The following is a 21,900-nucleotide window of genomic DNA, read 5'->3' on the forward strand; positions in this document are numbered from 1 at the left end:
GAAAAACGAACAGACATGTCACAACGAGTATATTGGGCTCATTCTTTACAAAAAAAATTACAGAATAAGGACAGCTCCAAAACAAATGGTTTATCCATCAAGTGCACAGAAAGACGTGATGTTTTGATTACCATCGATGGAGAAGTTAGAAAAAGACATCTCTAGGTTTGTTTGTGATCAGGTATCTTGAAGACAAGGCCCATACTTTTTCCCCACTGTATTTCTGAGCCAATTCTTCCCCAGTATTGGATTACACGTGTGACCATGACGTTCTGAAAGAAGGATCTGATCCTTCTGTTCCGTTTTGAAGGACTGGATAAAAGCATATTTTTCCTACTATGGTGTCATTCAATAATAAAGGACGAGGGAAAAGAGGTGGTCCAGTGTTACCCTTAAATAACATCATCATGCCTTTAGAGGAATGGCATCTGTTACAATACCTAATTCTATTGGGGTTACGTTATTACAAACAGACAAAAATTATATTTACAACTTATTAGACGACCTTCGGAGTTAAATAATTGTTTTACAAAAATATCATTGCTAAACCAATTCTTGAAAAATATAGATTTGTTTTTCAATAGTATGTTATGGTTATTCCAGATGAGATATTTATGAGAGCAACTGTGCTTGAAAATAAGAGACCAAGCTAAAAGCATTTGTTTGTGGAAATTAGCCAGTCTAAACAGTCATTTCTCACTCTTGTGTTGGACATAAGCAAGAAAGTAAGACCACCTAACCTAAAGTTCCAAATAGCTTCTAGGTTACAGAGACTTTTTTGAACCAGCTGATTTTAAGGTGTAATTCAGAGTAAAGTCTAGATAGTTAAGTCAGTAGTATTCATCAGTTTTTCATGAGTTTTGTTTTCCAAAATTAAAAAGCATATTATCAGTACATTTACAAGGAATCAGCATTTATTGGGCGATTTTTTGCTGAAATTAAGTGCAATATACAAAGTGTCAATGAGTGATGACACTTGAAAACAAAATTGTAGTTTTTAGTAATAATTTCATTTCAAAGCTTTACACAGGGAGTTTGTTTCTTTTGCACAAAATATTATTTCTTACTCACCTCTTAACTCCCTTGACTCTCCTCAGCTGGTTTTTGATGGGACACAATTTAAAAGATAACTTCAAAACAAGCTGATATATTGAACAATATAATGTCCTTTTCATTTTTAAGTCTAATAGTTAAGTTTTAGCAGTGACTTACAAAGCACCTCCTGTAAAATGCAATGCAAGAATATATATTTCTGGTCTGGATTAATATCAGGTTATCCTTCATCCTTTTTAACAGGACCCACATTATCCCTGTCTAATTAGGACAGGAAAAACGTTCTCCCATTTTAGTCCCAAATGTTTTATGCATGCATTTACCACTATCAATAAATCACTGTCCATTCTTGTGCCTTTCAGTGGTTGCAAAGAAGCAAGTTCCTCAGCTGTTTCAAAGCATTATGTTATTCCTCTTACAGAGGTGAGCAGCTGGGCAGTCTCATGCACATCACAACTATCATAAAGGGCCAAAGCGGGTGAAACTGTATGAAATGATTTTAGTTGTTGCTCCATATGGGGGGGGGTTTGAGGCTGGGGTATTGCATTAGGTCCCAGGCCAGACTCAATTGGGCCCCTAGGGCACCTAGGTGCCCTTGTGTAGTTGCATTTATGACACCAAATCTGTTAAGACAGAGTGTTACAGCCTCTCTCTTAAACGGTAGCCACCAGGAGCAGTTTGGGGTGCAGTGTCTTGCCTATGGACACTTTGATATGCAAACTGGAGGAGCCGGGGATCCAACCACAACTTTCTGATCAGTGAATTACCTCCCCAGCCCCTTAAACCCCTGCTAAACCAGTTTTGACTAAAAACTTAGATATGGTGACCTCTAGTGGCATTAAAGTTATTTCTACCAGACACAGCAACTGAATTTCAGGCTTAAACCCAGGCACAATTTTAACTGCAGCTTCAGGACACAGCAACAGTTTCAGAGGCCATGTAATTTTATTCCAGATGAGACAGGTTTAAACTCCTCTTAAAACTTAACCTCCAGCAAGGTTAATGACAGCGCAACAGCCCCACTGTGTTGGAGACCCTTTGTTGACCAATTTCATCTGTGGTGTTAATGAGGTCTGTCCATTTGCAACAGAGTGTGTTTATTTTGTTTTTGTTCTTTTGCACTTAGGATGTTACATTATGACAATACATTCAGGAAAAATCCCAGATGAGCAATGCCAATAATCTAATCTAAAAAGTGTGCTCTTGCCTATATTTTCCTTTCCAGTGTCAAGCAACTTTGAAGCAAACTATACCATATAAACAAATTGTTAAATTATTTAATAAGAAAACACAATTAAATCAGTCTTATCATATGGAGAACATAATTGCAAACATAGAAAAATAGGTTATATTGTCAAAGTAAGGACTGTAAATTGTAAATTAGAAAAACTATTAACTGAGCAGATACTGGTTAAAGAGTCTTTCAGCTCTCTGATGGTGGAGGAGCAGCCCTGCGCACAGCCTTGGCCAGGGCTTGTTGGATGACTGGGTACAGTTTATAGCATCCCTCGATGCAGGTCCGAACCCCGGCTGTCAGAGTCTCTTCAGTCATTTCTCCATCTGACTGCAGGCCAGAAATCTGGTTCAGGCTGGGGAGGAACGCAACAGTTAGACTGCCCTCGTTCTCGCTGCTGACTGAACTGCAGCTGTTTTGTTCTGTGTAAGAAGGGTCAACCACATAAGAGGCACCATCCTGGCGGATGGAACAACCAAGCACCAGATCATACATTTCGATCCCTGCATCTGCAAGAGCGAGAGAAGCGCATGTGACTGCATGGGCCAGAACTGAACCGCTGTTTTCAAGAACCATCACGTTGACATCGATCTGAGAGCGGGGGTATTTGTGGAGGCACACTGCTGGCTGCAGACTCTCATGTAGCATCAGGGAGAGGTCTTTGTCCTGGCTCCCCTGAATCCATGACCCCCTCTCCAGGCAGGAAAATGGAGCGAAACGCATGTCAGTTGTCAATCTGGATACACATAGAAAGACAGTTTTGTTGTCTTAATAACCTCTTCCTACAGTAGATATCACAGGCACATTGGTCATTGTAGGATATGAAGTAGTGACATGGATGTTTGAGGGTGAACCCAGCTGAGCTCAGTTTACTGACTCACATGATTCAAAATGATGTTAAATAACAGTAAAGATGCTACAAGTGATGATCACTCTCAAAAGAAAAAAAATTATATTTTTCTAAACTTAATTTTTCTTAGTAGGGTCTGTTGATGTTTCATTTATTTACAGCACAGCACGGCAGCCCCTGATACTCCTCACAGCATATTAATTCTACAACTCTTAATCACAGTAATCAAAGGGATATGGCCCATGGTGCACATTTATCATTAATGGGCATGCTTATAAATATTTGTTTCTCAGATAACAATAATACATACATGGCTAGAATTTGTTGCATTTAGGGATATTTATGTTGATAATTCTTATTTGGCCTAGTTTCCATTGATGCCATTTTGGTCCTTATGCTTCTGTTGTTTAGTTTAATTCTACATATTTAAGTCTGTCTTTTTCATATCTTTGGACGATGTTGGAAAAATATACACTCACTTTAATGGTTCGGTAGAATACTCACTGGTCATACAAGACCAAGAAAGACTGCGTTTTGCTGCCTATGGATTCATCGTCCTTAAATTTGTGCGTTCACCGTGTTACAGACCAGGAGATATGATAAAATAAATAAATAGATCACTACAGACCTTCCACATTTCATATCAGTCTCATCTTTGCGCTCTGTTTCTTTGGGGCCATACACGCAGCACATCAACTTGGTGCTCCCGGCCTCGATGTACGCGGACCCTTTAGCCTGGCTCACCAGCCCGCACCGGACAAAAACGGGCCGGACGTCCACTTGATCCCGCTGCCGACCGTCCGCTCTGGGGCCGCGCGACGGGAGAACGGCCACATGTTTGCAAACAAACAAAGACGGACTTTGGGACACTTCTGGGCCGCGTAAACGCTTGGTGTCAGTCGGCATGGTGCAGCGCAACAAAATTAACAGGGTACCAGCATGTGATCGGGTCCTGCATGAAATTGGTTCCCCGGGAAACACAGCAAGCAGAGAACTGATTCCGCCGATGCGTGGCACTGAATTAAACTACTTCAGTGATATAAAGATCTCAAGCATGTGCGGTTGCAATAATACTTAATTGTCATTATTATGTCACAACATCACATATGATTAAAAAATTGGCGATATGATTACTCATGTAATGATGACTAGGCCAGAATTTAAACACCAGAATTTAAACACCTATACTAATAACTCCAGTAACTAGAAATTATTATTGACAAAACATTATAATTGAACTTTTTAGTTACGAATATATGTACAACCACTTTTCTTTATCAAGCAGAACATAAATGTCTATTGAAACCGGAGTCTTTTCCATTGCATCAGCCAAGCCGTGGAATTTCCTATCATTGATGTGGCGGGCTCAGCTAAGATTGACAATGGGCTTGTCCAATAGAGATTGACATTTGCCGGCGTACCGGTGTGCCGGACCAATGGACAGCTGCCTTGGGCGTGTTCACTGGCTCCGTGCTTTCCTTCTGGTCGAGAAGCGTGGAGTAAACCAGTGTTTGGGAGCCGTAACTGATTCATTCTGCGAGAACAGCGACTTTTGTGAGTATTATCATTTGCTCAGGTGCTGCTGAAATAAATAACATTCACCTTACCATTTAATAAAGTGGGAGTCTTGCGCTGAAATCTCTCTTTCAGGCTGAACATATAGAGGTAGCCTGTTAGGCTAACATTTAGCTTGCTTACGTCAGCTTGTCAAGCTAGTGCCTCTGTCCAACACAGCAGTTTAAAATCCTTTGACGATGTAATAATGCAGCATCTCGGTTTTTAGAAGCATCAATTATTGTGCGCTTATTTACATTAGAATTGCAAAAGTGGCATGGCACAAATGATTTTAGTCTGCACGAGAAAAGAGAAGCAACCATCTGACTCTTAATGTTAGATATAACTCATTTCATTCTATTTTTGTAGCTCCCGATAGATATCACGGGCTGCTCCACTGAATAATCTGGATTTTAATTTTGTGGACATAATGATTATAAGATTCAGCATTTACCACCTACCTGAGCTCTCTGTCATAGTAGTGACTGTAAAAACGCAAACTTTATTGATCCTTACTTGTTTGCATCCATGAAACTGCATAATTTTCTCTCTTGTTAATTGATGTTAACTGATGTTATCTGGCAACAGGAGACTATCCTATTGTCAGTTATTGGATAATGTTTTCTGGCTCACTGATATCTTTAGTGAAGTATCATCTGCCTTACAATAAGTATTTTTACAACACACTACTTCTTTCAAACAGTGTGTTCTTCACAGAGGCTGAAATTTCCATCCCATCACACCAATCTATCTACTTTCTCTGGTTGCCAACAGGGTGGTTTCGAAGTCAGGATAGGGACAGACGCTGTTTACTGTCTGCTTGCTGACCCCAGAGAGCGGAATTCATCAGCTATGGGGTTTCCTTTGCCATCTAGTTTACAAATGAGGCCACTGATGGAAATTCAATTCTGCCACCTTTTAGATATAGGCAGCATTCTAGTCTTTGTGATGTTGTAGTTATAGTGCTTAGTTGTAAGTCCAGAAATATTTTGAACTGAATTCAAATCCTTCAACGGTATTTAAGGGCTTGGATTTTGCAATTGGCAATTTTTCATGCAATATATGGTGACTTACAGAAGTTTTTCATTTCAATTCTTTTCTAATGTGATTGTATATTTAAACTACAATGGTCTCAATTGTTTAACTTATAAGCAAAGATTTAGCATCTTCCTCAGACTAGAATTGAAATTATTTATCAGCAGAGTTCAAAATTAATTAATTTTCATCAAATGAGATTTTAATAATATAGCTCATTTTTGCAGGCCAGGTTCACATGCAATGTCTCATTGAGCTTTCCATCCAGATTTAGCGCTCTGAGCAGATATGCAAAAATGACATCCTGAACCCATGCACAGGGAAAATGGAAGAAACTTCAGGAGAGGCAATTCAAAGACACTTAATTCAGTGTCGGAATTTCACTGAAGAAACTATTTGAAGAGCTAAAAAGTGGAATTTGTGGCCAGTAATGGAGCCACAGAAAAACACTAGTTTTTAATAATTTGTAACAAATCAAAACAAAGTTACGGATAGTTTTTAGAGGTATGATTTTTATATGTAACATTCACAACACAATATATTACTGAATAAAGAGTAAAACTGCAGCAAATGATTGCTGTCATCTTTTTTAATAAACATTTATTGGGCCTATAAAATATAAGGAACAAACAAAACAACAAATCCTCACATTTGGGAACCTGCAACCAGCAGTGTTTGTCATTTTACCTGAGAAATTAGTTAAGTAATTGATTGTCTCAATTGTTTTCGATTCCATTTCTGTCTATTGACAAAACCCTTCTACCTCAAGTACATTTTTTCCTGCCTCCCTTCATAACTGATCCTGTAGGCCTCTCTAGGTACTTCATGGCAGCTGTAAGTGTAAATCACCACTAAAGCTCCATCTCACCAAACTATATCCTTTTGTGAGCAACTATGGCAGCAATGGGTGTCCTGAATTCATTCAAGCCTCAAGGATGTTGTTTGTATGCATTTCAGATTCAAAAAGATGAGCACAAAGAACTTGAGAAAAGCCCAATCATCCATAAGCTGACTGATTGAGTGATGCAGTACTGCAGTAGTATGACAATGCTATTCTGTCATATATTCAGATTAAAAACTGGTAGGTCCAAATCTATACATCAGTGCACTGCAGGATGAAAAACTTCACCTGCCTCACAGGATTCCTGAGCTGTTTTTGGTTTATGAGAAGAGCCATAGCCCAATCTATTGGAGGGAAATGACAGAGTAGAACATCTCTGCCAAGAGAGCTTGTTAGGACACGCACAACTTTCAAAATGACTTGACGATAGGGTAGGGGCTGGGGTATGGAACTAACAAAAATTGATGATTAGTCGATTGACAGCAAAGTAATTTTGATAATTGATTTAGGGTCCAAATAATTTGTTAAGCAATTTTTTTTCTTTCTCTGTTTGTAAATTGAATATCTGTTGATGAAACCATTCTGGTTTTATGCTACCTTGGTTTTTGGATGCAATGCAATGCAATTTTTTTTTTTCTGACATTGACATATCGTATAGACTAAACAGAATAATTGATAATGGAAATAATCCTTAGCTACAGCCCTAAATACACTGCTCAAAAAAATTAAAGGAACACTTTGAAAACACATCAGATCTCAATGCTGAAAAAAAATCATGCTGGATATTTATACAGGTATGGACTGGGTAATGTGTTAGGAACGAAAGGATGCCACAACATTCGGTGGCAATGAAAATAATCAACCTACAGAGGGCTGAATTCAAAGACACCCCGAAAATCAATGTTAAAAAAGGATGCAGGCTAGTCCGTTTTGCTGAAATTCCATTGCAGCAACTCAAAATGGTACTCAGTACTGCGTATTACCTCTGCGTGCTTGTATGCATGCCTGACAACGTCGGGGCATGCTCCTAATGAGACGACGGATGGTGTCCTGGGTTATCTCCTCCCAGATCTGGACCAGGGCATCACTGAGGTCCTGGACAGTCTGAGGTGCAACCTGGCGGCGTTGGATGGACCGAAACATAACGTCCCAGAGGTGTTCTATTGGATTTAGGTCAGGCGAGCGTGGGGGCCAGTCAATGGTATCAATTCCTTCATCCTCCAGGAACCGCCTGCATACTCTTGCCACAAGAGGCCGGGCATTGTCGTGCACCAGGAGGAACCCAGGACCCACTGCACCAGCGTAGGGTCTGACATGGGTCCAAGAATTTCATCCCGATACCTAATGGCAGTCAGGGTGCCGTTGTCTAGCCTGTAGAGGTCTGTGCGTCCTCCATGGATATGCCTCCCCAGACCATCACTGACCCCCCACCAAAACCGGTCATGCTGAATGATGTTACAGGCAGCGTAACATTCTCCACGGCTTCTCCAGACCCTTTCACGTCTGTCACGTGCTCAGGGTGAACCTGCTCTCATCTGTGAAAAGCAGAGGGCGCCATTGGCGGACCTGCCAATTCTGGTGTTCTATGGCAAATGCCAATTGAGCTCCACGGTGCCGGGCAGTGAGCACAGGGCCCACTAGAGGACGTCGGGCCCTCGGGCCACCCTCATGAAGTCTGTTTCTGATTGTTTGGTCAGAGACATTCACACCAGTGGCCTGCTGGAGGTCATTTTGTAGGGCTCTGGCAGTGCTCATCCTGTTCCTCCTTGCACAAAGGAGCAGATACCGGTCCTGCTGATGGGTTAAGGTCCTTCTATGGCCCTGTCCAGCTCTCCTAGAGTAACTGCCTGGCTCCTGGAATCTCCTCCATACTCTTGAGACTGTACTGGGAGACACAGCAAACCTTCTGGCAATGGCACATATTGATGTGCCATCCTGGAGGAGTTGGACTGCCTGTGCAACCTCTGTAGGGTTCAGGTATCGCTTCATGCTACCAGTAGTGACACTGACCCTAGCCAAATGCAAAACTAGTGAAAAACAGTCAGAAAAGATGAGGAGGGAAAAAATGTCAGTGGCCTCCACCTGGAAAACCATTCCTGTTTTGGGGGTCGTCTCATTGTGCACCTGTTGTTAATTTCATTAACACCAAAGCAGCTGAAACTGACTAACAAGCCCCTCTGCTACTTAACTGACCAGATGAATATCCCAGAAGCTTAATTGACTTGATGCACTACTCTGATTAAAAAGTGTTCCTTTAATTTTTTTGAGCAGTGTATATAGGGATATGATAAATCATTCATGCTTACCCCCATATTTAGCACTTATAAGAAGTATATGACTGATGACTTGCAAAAAAGGCTAAGATGGTTAAACTGGTTGGAAACCAGTGTCATTGAATTATGGTGCCTTATTGCCAAATGACTTTTACAGAAGATTAACTCACTGTGAAAACTGAAAAATTGTTTGACAGAAATGGGAGACAAGCAGTTTTGTACGGTCTCTGTGATGACATTAAGCAGTCAAGTCTTGTAATGTTCAGATGCTATGGAGTCCTGTGACAGAAGAACACCAACCACTGGTCTCAGCAACTTACTTGCCTCCTGTCCATGATGTTGCCAGTATCCCATAGAAAAAGTTCAACCAGGTTTATCCACATATACAACAACAGCTGGTTGGACAAGGCATCTGAGTCTTTAACCTCTCTAGTCTGCACTCTGCAGACACACATAACTGCTAAATTAGCACTGGCTCAGCCCAATCTGGTTATTAAAATCAGAAGAGCAGTGAGATCCCACCCTGGATGATTGCTACTTGCAGGCTTTTTCCCTTTTCCTATTGCCATTGAGAGGGAAGGGAATTGCTTCTACTGGCTTTTTTTTTAAAGTGCAGCTTTCAAAGAAGAGGCACAATTGTTGCTTTTCTTTAGTTTAAGAACTTTCAACATTTCAGACACCATACCTTTTTGACTTTTTAATAAACTAAACAACCAAAGTTTGTTTTCATGAGACTGAATGATTTGTCTTCCTTTGTTGCTTGATATATGCTGGGATCTTAAGTTGTCACATGTTCAGACCAGTTTCTGTTTTTGTACCATGTGGTTAGCTGTTCTAGTAACTTACATATATAATTCTTCATGTTGTGAAACACAGTCAGGGACCCAGAATAATTTAATTTGGACATGGAGCTAAATTAAAAATGGCTGCAACCCTTGAGAGCTGTCCATCAAACATGCCTGATGGCGACATTATTTATTTTTCTTTTTGTGTGTGTATTTTTGTTCAGAGAGCTGATTCAGAATGGACTCCTTTTTGAGTGCAGCTCAAATCCGTGAGAAGTTCATTGACTTCTTCCGTCGCCATGAGCACCAGTACGTCCACTCGTCATCCACCATCCCACTGGACGACCCCACGCTGCTTTTCGCCAATGCTGGCATGAACCAGGTACGCTATCCATGGCTCTCCATCTCCCATCTTTCCCAAATATCTGTGCCTCTCTCCTTCAGGCTTGCTCTTTTTATACCTACTCACTGATTTACAACATTTTGACTTAGAAGATTCTTATAGCAAACTTGAAATAGAACACAACTCACAAATGAGCTTTTTATATCACTTTTCTTAGTTCAAGCCCATCTTCCTCAACACCATTGATCCATCCCACCCTATGGCCAGGCTGCGTCGTGCCGCCAACACCCAAAAGTGTATCCGTGCAGGGGGCAAACACAATGACTTGGACGATGTGGGTAAAGATGTCTACCACCATACCTTCTTCGAGATGCTGGGGTCCTGGTCCTTTGGGGACTACTTTAAGGTATTATGTTGTCATCCTTGTCAGTTTTGTCACTTTTGTCACCTTACAATTATAATCCGACAGATACTGGATTTTTGAGACTGATATTGGTATTTAAGAGTTTAAGAGTTTGTTTTTGTTTTTTGTTTTTTTTAGAATTGTAACCAAAATTTATACTAAGTGGGACATTTTACATTTGAAAAATCAACTTGTTAGTGTTCTTGGACAAACAATAGTGACACTGTTTCTAAATGACCTCAAGTTTAGTTTGGCATTTCTGTACTGCACTTTGTTGCTACCTATACAGTCAGGTACATAAGTATTTGCACAGTAGCACAATTTTCATAGAGACAAACACACAACTATTCATATCAAAATGATGGGCACTACAGATGATGAGAAGTTGTAGGTAGAGCAAGACTATCTGACAGGTCAATATTAGTGTATTGTAGATATATCTGTATTGCTTTACAGTCAGGTACATAAGTATTTTGACAGTGACATAATTTTCATAACTTTGCCTCTGTACATCACCACAACTGATTTGAAATGACGCCATCAAGATGGGATTAAAGTGTAGACATTCAGCTTTTAATTCAAGGGGTTTAACAAAAAATTTCACGTTAACTGTTTAGGAATTACAGCCATTTTTATACATAGTCCCTAATTTTCGGAGACTCAAAAGTAATTGGACAATTGTCTGACAATCAGTTTCATGGTCAGGTGGTGACTGTTCCCTCGTTATTTCATGATAAATAAAGCAGATAAAAGATCTGTATTTCCAAGTGTTGAATTTGCATTTGGTAGCTGTTCATTGGAACTCTCAATTTGCTGTCCAAAGAGGTGTTGATGCCAATTAAGGAGGCCTTCATTAGGCTAAAAAAAACAAAACGAACCTATCAGACAGATAGCAGAAAAGTTAGAATTGGCCAAATCAGCAACTTGCTGCATTCTTAAAAAGAAGAAATGCACTGGTGAGCTCAGCAACACCAAAAGGCCTGGAAAACCACGGAAGACAATTAAATTGAATGATTGCAGAATTCTTTCATTGGTGAAACCCTTCACAAAATCTAGCCAGGTCAAGAACACTCTCGAGGAGGCAGGTGTATCATTGTCAAAGTCTACAATCAAATGACAACTTGAATGGAAATTCAGAGGGTTTACCACAAGGTGCAAACCACTGGTAACAGTGAAAGGACAGAAAGGCTAGATTAGACTTTGTCAGAAAACATCTAAAAAAGCCTGCCCAGTTCTGGAACAAAATTCTTGAACAGATGAAACCAATATTATCTTGAACCAAAATGATGGGAACAGAAGAGTATGGAGAAGGAAAGGAACAGCTCATGATCCAAAGCATGACACATCATCTGTCAAACATGGTGGAGGTAGTGTTATGTCATGGGCATGTATGGCCGCCAATGGAACTGGGCCCTGGCAAAGCATTTTATGGGAGGAAACTCAGCATTTGGTTATGTCCATGGTCCCAGACTTCAGGCAGTCATTGACTGCAAAGGATTTTCATCCAAAAATAATCCTTATATTTATAATCATGTTGGTTTGACTTTACTTTTAAACCTCTGAAAATGAGAGGCTATGTATAAAAAAGGCTATAATTCCTAAACGGTTAATTCAATATTTTTGTTTTGACTTGTCAGATGGTCAGCTGTAGTGCCCTTCATTTTGATATGAATAGCTGTGTGTGTGTCTCACTGTTCTGTCAAGAGAAACTATTAAGAAGCAAACTTTATTCACATGCAAAAATTAATTTTTGGAATTTGCAAAATAAATAAATTATAAACAATAATAATTTAGATTTTTTTTTAATTTTTAATTTTTAATTTTTAATTTTTTTTAATTTTCCCTACCAAATTTCCCCTAGACGTCTTTAACTCAAGTGTTTGCTTTATGTATTATGCTATTATGGACTTACTTTCTCCTATATTTCTGTTCTATTGTCCAGTTTGTCTCGTCTCATTCTTCCCTCTGCTCATTCTGCATCTTCCCACCTTCCTCTGCAGCACCTGGCCTGTAAGATGGCCTTGGAGTTGCTGACCCAGGAGTTTGGTATTTCCATAGACCGTCTGTATGTCACCTACTTTGGGGGTAATGCTGACGCAGGACTGGAGCCCGACCTGGAATGCAAACAGATCTGGATCGACTTAGGGTGAGACTAGCTAGAGAATGAGATGTATTTGTGTATACAACAGATAAATGTATTTGGTTTTGGGCATATCTGAGTAACTGTTAATAATCACTGCCCACTGTGAATTGTTTTTCATGCTCTACATTATCTCCTGGGAGTACCTGATAACTTCTCAAATCATTTACTGCTCTTTTTACAGATCTTACATTGAAGTTGTGCAGGACTGCTGCCAATAGCTACTGTATACTATATCTTCCCCTGTTTAAAGTAATTGCATAATGTTGTATAATCATTCTCTGGGGTACTCCCTTTCATCTCCTCCCTAAGTCCCACTGAGCAACCATACTTACAACAACAGCCTAGAAGATTCTCTCTTTCTATTGACTTCTCCAACTCCCCGTCTCAAATCCCTTCTCATCATTGTATCGATTCAATAGCGATTCAACAGTGCGGTTATTGACCTTATTATTTGAGTAATGTGGAGAGCATAACTCAAAGCCATTCAGTTGATATTTTTTCCAACTTAGCATCTGACTTTCTATGATCTTTTCCTCTCTCTTTATGTCCAGCCAACAAACTCAGCAGGACATTGTGTTGTCATGCTGGTATATATAACTCTGTAGATGCATTCCTGTGAAAACAATAATTTAAGAACAAAATGTAGTAGAAACATCATACTTACACCACTGGCATTCCAAATGGAGTCAAATAAATTTTGGTAAATCTTCCCAAATAAATTTGTATATTAGTAAGGGAACACTGATTTTCTTGAAATTGCTGTAACTAATTAACACTTAAAGCTTACAAGTTCAAATTGATATCAAATAATTAGTGTGAAACGACAAACATGTTTGTATGAAAAATCTTTGCTAATTAATGAACTAATTGGCTTATTTAGGAGGAAACTTATTTTTCTTCTGAACACACAAACTCACGAAGAATACATATTAGAAACTCCATACTTACATCACAGGTAGGGTACGGAGTAGATAATCTGATTAGATTTTGGTGTGCCTCGCTGCATATAGCGGTAGATTAATGAGGCAGAACTAATTTTTTTGTTGTTTTTTTTTGTTTGTTTGTTTGTTTTTTTTCTAAACTGCTGTTAGTATTCTTGATGACAGACTAATAAAACTTTTCTTTTGTCATGGAGTTTATGGCAGGTCACAAGAGAGTCCAAGTGCCACTTGTTCTGATTTCTAATTTTAAGATTATGATGTGAAAATTGGCCCCTTGCTTCTCTTGACAGTCACACAAATGTCTTCTCTATATTCTCTAATTTATTTCTCAAATCTTTTTCTCTTACTTAATTGTGTGACTTCCACGTAATTAAAATAATCAGGCAATTGTATTACAATCATGAAATGTCTGTTTGTAAAAATTCACATCATGTATGATTCAAATAAATAATTGAAGCACATACAGTATGTATGTGTATGTATGTACAATAGTAATTTTTACACAACACAATGAACAACTTAGTTTTTTAACCTGTAAATAGAACTGATAAGATATTCTTTCAGGATGGAGGAGGCTCGCATCCTGCCTGGCAGTATGAAGGATAACTTCTGGGAGATGGGAGACACTGGTCCCTGCGGTCCCTGCAGTGAGATCCACTACGACCGCATCGGAGGGAGAGACGCCTCTCACCTGGTGAACATGGATGATCCCGATGTCCTGGAGATCTGGAACCTGGTGTTCATCCAGTTCAACAGGTAACAGACTCATACAGAGAGACACTGATGAGATTACATTAAATGTAAAGGATGGTGTATTTACCTCACAAATCAATTAGCAGTGCAGATTTATAGGCCAGCACCTTCATTTCTTATGATTTGTCAACTACATTATGCTTTTGCAGAGTAAACAAGTTTCTAATTTTTCCGTTTCCCATGTTTAAAGGTTTTCTGGTCAAACTGATGCAGTTATTCACACAACAGCACTTTGAGTTGTTGTAAAATAAAACATAATTGTTTGCAATGAGTGAGTGAGATAAATGTTAAATCTTTCTGGTTTATTGCATTTTTTTACATCATCTCACTAACACCTCATAGTCATGGTTTTGAGTGCCTCAAAATCATGACTCAGTATTGGTGGAGTCTAGGCTGCTTGACTCCACGTTGTTCACAGCAAAACTAAGGTTGCTTTCACATCTGTATTGCCCCAACAAATTTAGTTTTCATAATGGATGGTAAACTGTAACGCAGACAGAAGGGTTGTTATGCTTTAAATTCAAGTTTACCAATCACTGCCATAGGAAAAAAAAATGTAGATACTACACTCTGCCTTAGGATAATCTTCACAGAATGCTCAGAGAACTTACAGTATCTACAAACAAAATGTGTTTTCTCAGCTTTCTTATCCATTTGAACTAGTTTATTCAAGAAAATTAACTTTATTTTTATTAGTATTTACAGTCCATAGCTTTAAGAGATAAAATGTTGATGCATTTGGCTAATCTGACTGAGTACTATTTATATTTATATTGAAATCAGTATAGTACATTAACTTACAATTTAGTAGATTTAAGTATGTGATTTAAAGGCCACCAAATCACATTAAATTTACTAGTCAAAAATGAGGTGGCATATACTGAGATCCACTAAGATGGCTATCTTTGGTAGGGGTTTAGGTTTTTTTTACTCCACCATGAATTGATTTAGCTGCTTCCATATTTGATGTGGAATGACAAACTTAATATCCAAAATATCATTTAATCAAAATGGATATTTTTTATTTACACACAAAAACTAGTGGAAAAAATCAATAACTAAACTTAGCTTTAGTTTTAACTAAGGCTACCCCTGTCTCTGAGGCTAGCTTTCACTTGTTATAGCCCTCTTACTTTAGCTGTCTAGTTAGCTGTCTTTCTAAGGCAGACAGTGCAGTAAGTGCAATGACGAGTCCTAAAAATCACAGATTACCAATCCAGAGTGCATTAACTACACAGCCAAATGCAAATACTATAGTTTTCTTTCTAGCTTGTTTTGCAGTTATTGCAAATTTTAAAAAGCTGTTTTCACAAAAATTGCACATTTTTATGGCATAATATTTTTTACAAAACAGATTTGAGAAGTCAGATACATATTATAACTTAATTTTGACCCAATAAGTACGTACTGTATTTTGTCTTTGTAGGGCAGTGTGGTTTGGTTCAGTTGGTCTGAACCAAAGAAAAAATTGATACATTGTTGTCTTTTAGTTGTAGTATTTGCTCACCTGGCTTTTTACAAATGACCGAAGAGTGGTAGCATGAATCCATCTGAACTGAGAGTTCACTCATTCATCAGTCAGTTTTGGTGATGTCCTCCTGCACCATCGGTGCTATATGGACTCAAGTAGGGAAATCAAATTTTGACTGACAGCAGGTCATGCAGCACTTTACTGCCTGTTGTTTGTTTATTTACACAAAGAAATAAATGCTTATGAGCATTATTAGTGTACACTGCAAGTAGACCTCATTTTATGAAAAAAGGACCTGGTAGAAGCAGGACAAAAAAATCTTGCACTGTAATATTACAGGAGATTTTATCAATGCTACCAAAGAATTTACATAAATAGACTCTCCTATTCAGTTGGTCACTATCTGGCTGTTTGCTCCACACCAGAGTTCAATTTACAGTTTTCACACCAGCAAAAACAGTACCAACCAAAGTTCATTGCTATTTCCGACCAACTAGTCAAGTGAAAGGGGAACAAAACAAATCCACAACACATATAAAAAACAGCTGATGGTCTCTTACATACCCTCTCTCCACACATTTTTATAGTTGCTTCTATTGTTTGTGCAGTCCAAAGAAATTAGTAGTTGTTGACATGCTGTTGACAAGTAATCTGATTTTAGAAATGTCCATATCAACAGTCGATCTATTTCATGTCAGAGGATTAAGGTAAGTACAAATAGATTCTGCTGAAGAAATCTGATTACTTGGCCATGTAGACATTCATCTCGTTTCTGAAAGAAAAGACCCAGGACAGAAATGATATGAATATGAAAAGGTGAATAATTTCTTATATTCAAAATAATCCAAAATTTGACATAAACTGAGCAAAACTGTATGATTCTATTTCTACTAATAAATCAGTTTCCACAGTGGAACACTGGGTTATTTTGTGAAATTCTTACACATCAACACAGTAAGAAAAACCTGTATGCTGACCCACTACAATAATACTTTGTCATACACTCATTTACTGATGAGTTAATCAGTGTCTTTAACTCGTTTCCCCCTCCACCCTGCTTAGAGAGTCAGAGACGGAGCTGAAGCCTCTGCCTAAGAAGAGCATCGACACAGGGATGGGTCTGGAGCGCTTGGTGTCTGTACTGCAGAACAAAATGTCCAACTATGACACTGACCTCTTCATCCCATACTTTGAAGCCATTCAGAAGGTACTGAAATGCCCAAGATTTGAGTAACTGAATGGAAGTATGAATGTGTTAGGAAAATTTCACTTGTCAGCTAATGCAGTTTTAAGCTGGTACACTTTCAATGCAGAATTTCACAAGTCTAACAAAGTGACATACTTGTTTACTCACTTTAAAGCAACTACAAATGCAACCTTAAACATCAATGTTTTTTTTTTTGCTGACTTTTGGTCTTGCCCGAGAATCTGAAAAGTAGATTTAGTGTTGATTTTGGCTAAACTCTGATTTCAGCCACTGCTAATAAAAAGTGTTAAATAACAGTAATGTTCCACATTTGGAACATTACAGATGATATTAATGAGGGGCTGTGGGTGCAAATCAAAGGTGAAAAAAAGGTTGGAAACCACTGATTTAATACACAGTCACAGCATAATTTGTGTTTTTTTTTCAGGGTACAGGTGCTCGACCTTACACTGGTAAAGTAGGTGCTGAGGATACTGACGGTATCGACATGGCCTACCGTGTGCTAGCTGACCACGCCCGAACCATCACCATCGCCTTGTCTGACGGTGGCCGGCCTGACAACACAGGAAGAGGGTGAGACATGAATATTTCAGAGCAAAAAATGGAGGAAATTGGAACACTGAAAAAATATCTAAAGCATATACAACATCTGTAGAAATTGGAGTACAACATTCTGTAATTTGTCTATGTGCAATAAAGTTTTACTTTAAGGTTTTTAGTTTCAGAATTTGAAAAAAGGCCATACATGCTCGACACACTAGCGTCCTAGTCCTTGAGGTAAATAGTATTTCCAAAATTGTGCAGGGGTAATATGGTGTTTCAGTACGGACAAACAAACCACCGAAACTGAGACCACACAAGGTTTCAGACAGCATGGCTGTGAGTGTAAGTTTTGTAGTTTATTTTTAATATTTCATTGTAATTTTTTGTTGTTTCCTCATGTTTAGCTACGTGTTGAGGAGAATCCTGCGTCGTGCAGTTCGTTATTCCCATGAGAAGCTGGGAGCTCAGAAAGGGTTTTTTGCCTCTCTGGTGGATGTGGTGGTCGATTCCCTGGTGAGATTTTATTTCAGTGCATCCACGGTCCAAGTGTTTATAGGCCTTAAATGACATTTTTAAGATCACATTGACAAACAGGATTTAATGTTGCATATTAAACCTCATGTTTTTTGAGCTTGGAACCTGAATGGCCAATGGGCGAGATAATGAATGAGAGGAGGGGGGGGGCTGACTATTTAAACTGGTGACCGCTTCAACAAGTGTTGCCTACAATGATGAGGTTAAAATGGAGGAAAGTTTAGTACAAATGTAATAATATATTAACTAAACAAGTATTACTTAACATAAAAGATGAGGAGAACTCGTATTCAGATAGAGAGGGATATCTGTATACTTAATATGTGTATGAGAGAGGTGTGTGTGTGTGTGTGTGTGTGTGTGTGTGTGTGTGTGTGTGTGTGTGTGTGTGTGTGTGTGTGTGTGTGTGTGTGTGTGTGTGTGTGTGTGTGTGTCTACAGATTTAAAAAAACTAGCTGACGTGTGTGACTCACTCTGTCACGATGAGCAACATAATATTTTGCTATTTTATTTTCTGATCTTGTGGTGGTTTAAGAGCAGATAGCTGAAGTACTACATGTGTGAAATGCAGTCGGGTTGAGCGATCTGAGTGCTTTCTATGTTTTCATTTCTATTAAGTGTGTCCTATGATTAGCTGAGATGATCAGCAGTTCAACAGAATCTGTGGTAAGGTTACATTAAACACTCAAGTGTTTTAGTTTGATAATTAAATGTGTGACATAAGAATTTTAGGCATTTATTATCTGGTGCCTCACTCTAGGAGAGGTGACATTCCAACAACACAACTGCATTATTATCCTTTAACAACTTTCTGTTGTCCAAATTTAAGATTTCGAGCAAATTGCAGTTAAAAGCTTCCAAAATAAGTTATGCCTGGGTGTTTTTTTGTTTTGTTTGTTTTTTTTTTTGTTTTTTTTTGCTTTTTTAGACATGCAAAGTTTTTGTTACATGTAATTCATACCAATAGAACGGAGTTCATTGAATTTAACATTTTAATTACTATGTGTTGATAATTTTAAATGTTTAAATGTACATATGGAGACAAACATCAGTATTGGCAAAATATAATTATAAAAATAATATAAAATATATAATGCGTGGATTTGGAGGTTTGTTACAGCTGGGAAACACTTGGTTAATTTGGACATCTTCACCTAATGCAAATACATGGCTTTGTAGAGCTCAGATATTTTGTTAGTTTTATTTTCCACATACTGTAATTACTTTACTACTTATTTATCACAGTTCTAGGCAGATGACAGTGAAAAACACACATTGAGGAGCTCAAGGAATAATACAGTTAATAAAGCAATTAAATCAAGTTATCTGGAAGCACATGGGTCTATTGTAAATAAGAGTTTTTCATAATTGTTGATAGAAATATATGAAATTCAATATTTATGTAGACAGTGTCAGATATGCAGTATCTATGTAATTAGTGTCATCAAAAAGAATAGATTTTGGATATTAAATAATAACCACCTATGGAGGTTTTGCCATAGTTGAGTAATGTTTAGATAATAATAGCACTTCAATTTCTTCATGTCTGTTGGTTGCTGTCTGTTTTACTATCCTAGAATCAGCTTATAGGCACATTACTGCCAACAACTAGACTGAAATAGCCAAGCAGATAGAATTGTTTGCACTTGTGTGCTCAAGACAGCAAGTGTGGGTAATGGGACAGACTGTGTTAAATTTTTCTTTGTTGAGTTCTTAAAAGGGTCTTAAGATGAATTAAATTTAGAATTTCATAAACTGTGCAGATACCATATATTCTGTTTCAGTCACTATAAAAATCTCCGTCTTTCTATCATCATTTAACACAATAGTAACATCTCACAATCAATGCAATACTGTAATGGTTTAAATGATGGCCTCTCCTTTTCCTCTTTTGTTTTCTCTTCTCCCATCTCATCTCTCTGCTTCTTCCTCTCCAACCCTCCCTGTCCCATTATCAATCCCCATCTGCCTTCATTCTTCTTTTCTCCAGGGTGATGCTTTCCCAGAGTTGAAGAAAGACCCAGAAATGGTGAAGGACATTATTAATGAGGAGGAGGCGCAGTTCCTCAAAACCCTCAGCAGGGGACGCCGTATCCTTGATAGGAAGATCATGAGTCTGGGAGACAGCAAGACCATTCCAGGTGAGAGAGACACAAAGAGAAGTGTTATAACTTGTATGTGTGCACATTACCTGATTTTACTGGCAAGAGCCTAAGTTTATGTTAAGATCACGATGTGTTTTAAAACTGCCTCAGGAAAAACAGTTGTTTCATAAATATAATTTTTACTGTTTAAAAAAAAAAAAAATCCAGTGCACCATTTTTGTTTATTTCCCCCCTTCTTTCTCTGTCTTTGATCTCTCCTCACCACCAGGCTTTCTCTCTTTGCTCTGTTTCTGATCACTCCTTCCCACCATACATTGTTTTTTCTCTTTTAATCAAATTAGAAAATTTTTGTTGACATTATGGATTGGTTTTTGTCTTCATTCATTTGTCTGTCTGACAGTCATGCATGATGTCTCAAATCTTTCTTATGCATTATTTAAAAATATACCGGTTGACTAAAGGAAAGAGACCACAATTGGAAAAGCTAAAATCCTAATAACAAATCTTTCACACCATAAATTTGAATGACTTAATAAATTGATGCACATCCAACTTTCCTTGAAAACTTCCTCTAGGGTTCTTAGTGTACACTGTGTTCGATTTCTTTGACATTGTTGTCTATCCCTAATTTATTTCCTCTTTGTCCAAGGGGGTGGTAGCATCATTTGTGCACTCAGCCAAAATTAGATGCTACAAATGCCAAAATACAAGTCTTATAGAACGTGTCCTTGCAAAATGCATTTGTATTGTTGGAATAGGAATAACAGCAGAGACCTGAAACGTTTCACATCTAACTTCTCGCTTATTGACGGAAATGATGACTGCATCGATTTGTATCAATAATATGTTTCCTGTTCAACTCAAGGTCATGAGTCTTCAAGCACTGTTGCTTCAGACATACACCTTTCCAGCATATCAGGCAGCATCTTCTCTCTGTTTCTGCATCCAGGTGACACAGCATGGCTGTTGTATGACACATACGGCTTCCCTCTGGACCTGACTTCCCTCATTGCAGAGGAGAAAGGCATGGCGGTGGACATGGCTGCCTTTGAAGATGAGAAGAAGGCAGCACAGGTGAGAAGATAGGAGGGGTGGCTGGCGTTGAAGGAAACTTTCTGATATTAGTTGATTGTTTGAATTTGGCCTTGACTGCTCTGTGAGGAGAAAGTACACTGAGCAGTGTTTTGTGTCCACCCCCATGGGTACACTATATTGCCTTGTGTCAGCGTTCTCCTGTATTGCACTGTAAGTCAGAAAGAGAAGCCACGCACCTGCTGTTTAAATAAACCCTCATTTACTTTACAGCACTTTTCTAATCCCTTGTTGTTTGACTTAGCAGAAAGATTGATTTCTTTCCTGTAATACTGCAAACTCACACTTTCTGTCCAACACTACACAGTGAAGTAATGTCTGTTTACACTCAAAGAGCACTTTATTAGGAACACCATACTAATAATGGGTAGCATCTCCCTTTGCTCTCAAAACAGCCTCAGTTATTCTTGACATGGATTCCGCAACATGTTGGAAACTTTCTTTTGAGATTCTGGTCCATGTTGACGTGATTGCATCACATAACATCTGAAGATTTGTCAGCTGTACATTCATGCTGTGAATCTCCCATTTTCCACATCTCAAAGATTTCCTATTGGATTCAGATCTGGTGACTGGGGAGGCCACTGAAGTACACTGAACATCATTTTCATGTTCATGAAACCAGTTTGAGACGACTTTTGCTTTGTGACATGGTGCATTATCCTGGAAGTACCCTTTAGAAGATGGTAAATTGTGGCCATGTGTGGCAAATGGTCAGCAACAAAACTCAGATAGACTGT

The 21,900-nt window shown here is 38.6% G+C and overlaps 2 protein-coding genes across 3 annotated transcripts in view; one reads left to right on the forward strand and one right to left on the reverse strand.

Annotated features, from left to right (window-relative positions):
• Positions 1 to 2,316: 2,316 nt before the first annotated feature.
• On the reverse strand, positions 2,317 to 4,527 carry exosc6 (exosome component 6). Of its 2 annotated transcripts, XM_040134054.1 has the most exons (3): positions 4,406 to 4,527; positions 3,766 to 4,089; positions 2,317 to 3,023 (listed from the first exon to the last, which is right to left on the reverse strand). In XM_040134054.1, exons 1-3 carry the CDS (start codon positions 4,456 to 4,458, stop codon positions 2,477 to 2,479), a joined length of 924 nt encoding a protein of 307 aa, XP_039989988.1. In that variant the 5' UTR covers positions 4,459 to 4,527; the 3' UTR covers positions 2,317 to 2,476. The 2 variants fall into 2 exon arrangements, with proteins under 2 accessions (XP_039989988.1, XP_039989989.1); XM_040134055.1 differs by lacking the exon at positions 4,406 to 4,527 and having other exon boundaries at positions 3,766 to 4,399.
• Positions 4,528 to 4,554: 27 nt separating this feature from the next.
• Positions 4,555 to 21,900, forward strand: part of aars1 (alanyl-tRNA synthetase 1) — a 28,892-nt gene continuing 11,546 nt past the window's right edge. Inside the window, exons 1-10 of the mRNA XM_040134053.1 lie at positions 4,555 to 4,691; positions 9,850 to 10,007; positions 10,186 to 10,374; positions 12,372 to 12,517; positions 14,020 to 14,211; positions 16,742 to 16,886; positions 17,314 to 17,459; positions 17,834 to 17,942; positions 19,954 to 20,104; positions 21,018 to 21,142. Of these exons, the coding sequence (XP_039989987.1) occupies positions 9,864 to 10,007; positions 10,186 to 10,374; positions 12,372 to 12,517; positions 14,020 to 14,211; positions 16,742 to 16,886; positions 17,314 to 17,459; positions 17,834 to 17,942; positions 19,954 to 20,104; positions 21,018 to 21,142 (1,347 nt within the window). The 5' untranslated portion in view covers positions 4,555 to 4,691; positions 9,850 to 9,863. The remainder of the gene's footprint in view (positions 4,692 to 9,849; positions 10,008 to 10,185; positions 10,375 to 12,371; positions 12,518 to 14,019; positions 14,212 to 16,741; positions 16,887 to 17,313; positions 17,460 to 17,833; positions 17,943 to 19,953; positions 20,105 to 21,017; positions 21,143 to 21,900) is intronic.

Source organism: Xiphias gladius, chromosome 8 (genome assembly GCF_016859285.1).
Source record: "Xiphias gladius isolate SHS-SW01 ecotype Sanya breed wild chromosome 8, ASM1685928v1, whole genome shotgun sequence".
NCBI classification, from domain to species: domain Eukaryota; kingdom Metazoa; phylum Chordata; class Actinopteri; order Istiophoriformes; family Xiphiidae; genus Xiphias; species Xiphias gladius.

What these genes read in the sequence shown, in the direction of transcription:
- exosc6 (XM_040134054.1), bottom strand. Translation starts at nt 4,458, where the DNA reads ATGGAAAAGACTCCGGTTTCAATAGACATTTATGTTCTGCTTGATAAA. An exon ending in GTTCTGCTTGATAAAGAAAA is followed by an intron (nt 4,090 to 4,405) that starts GTGGTTGTACAT and finishes AATTTCATGCAG; the next exon opens with GACCCGATCACATGCTGGTA. An exon ending in ACTGATATGAAATGTGGAAG is followed by an intron (nt 3,024 to 3,765) that starts GTCTGTAGTGAT and finishes ATGTGTATCCAG; the next exon opens with ATTGACAACTGACATGCGTT.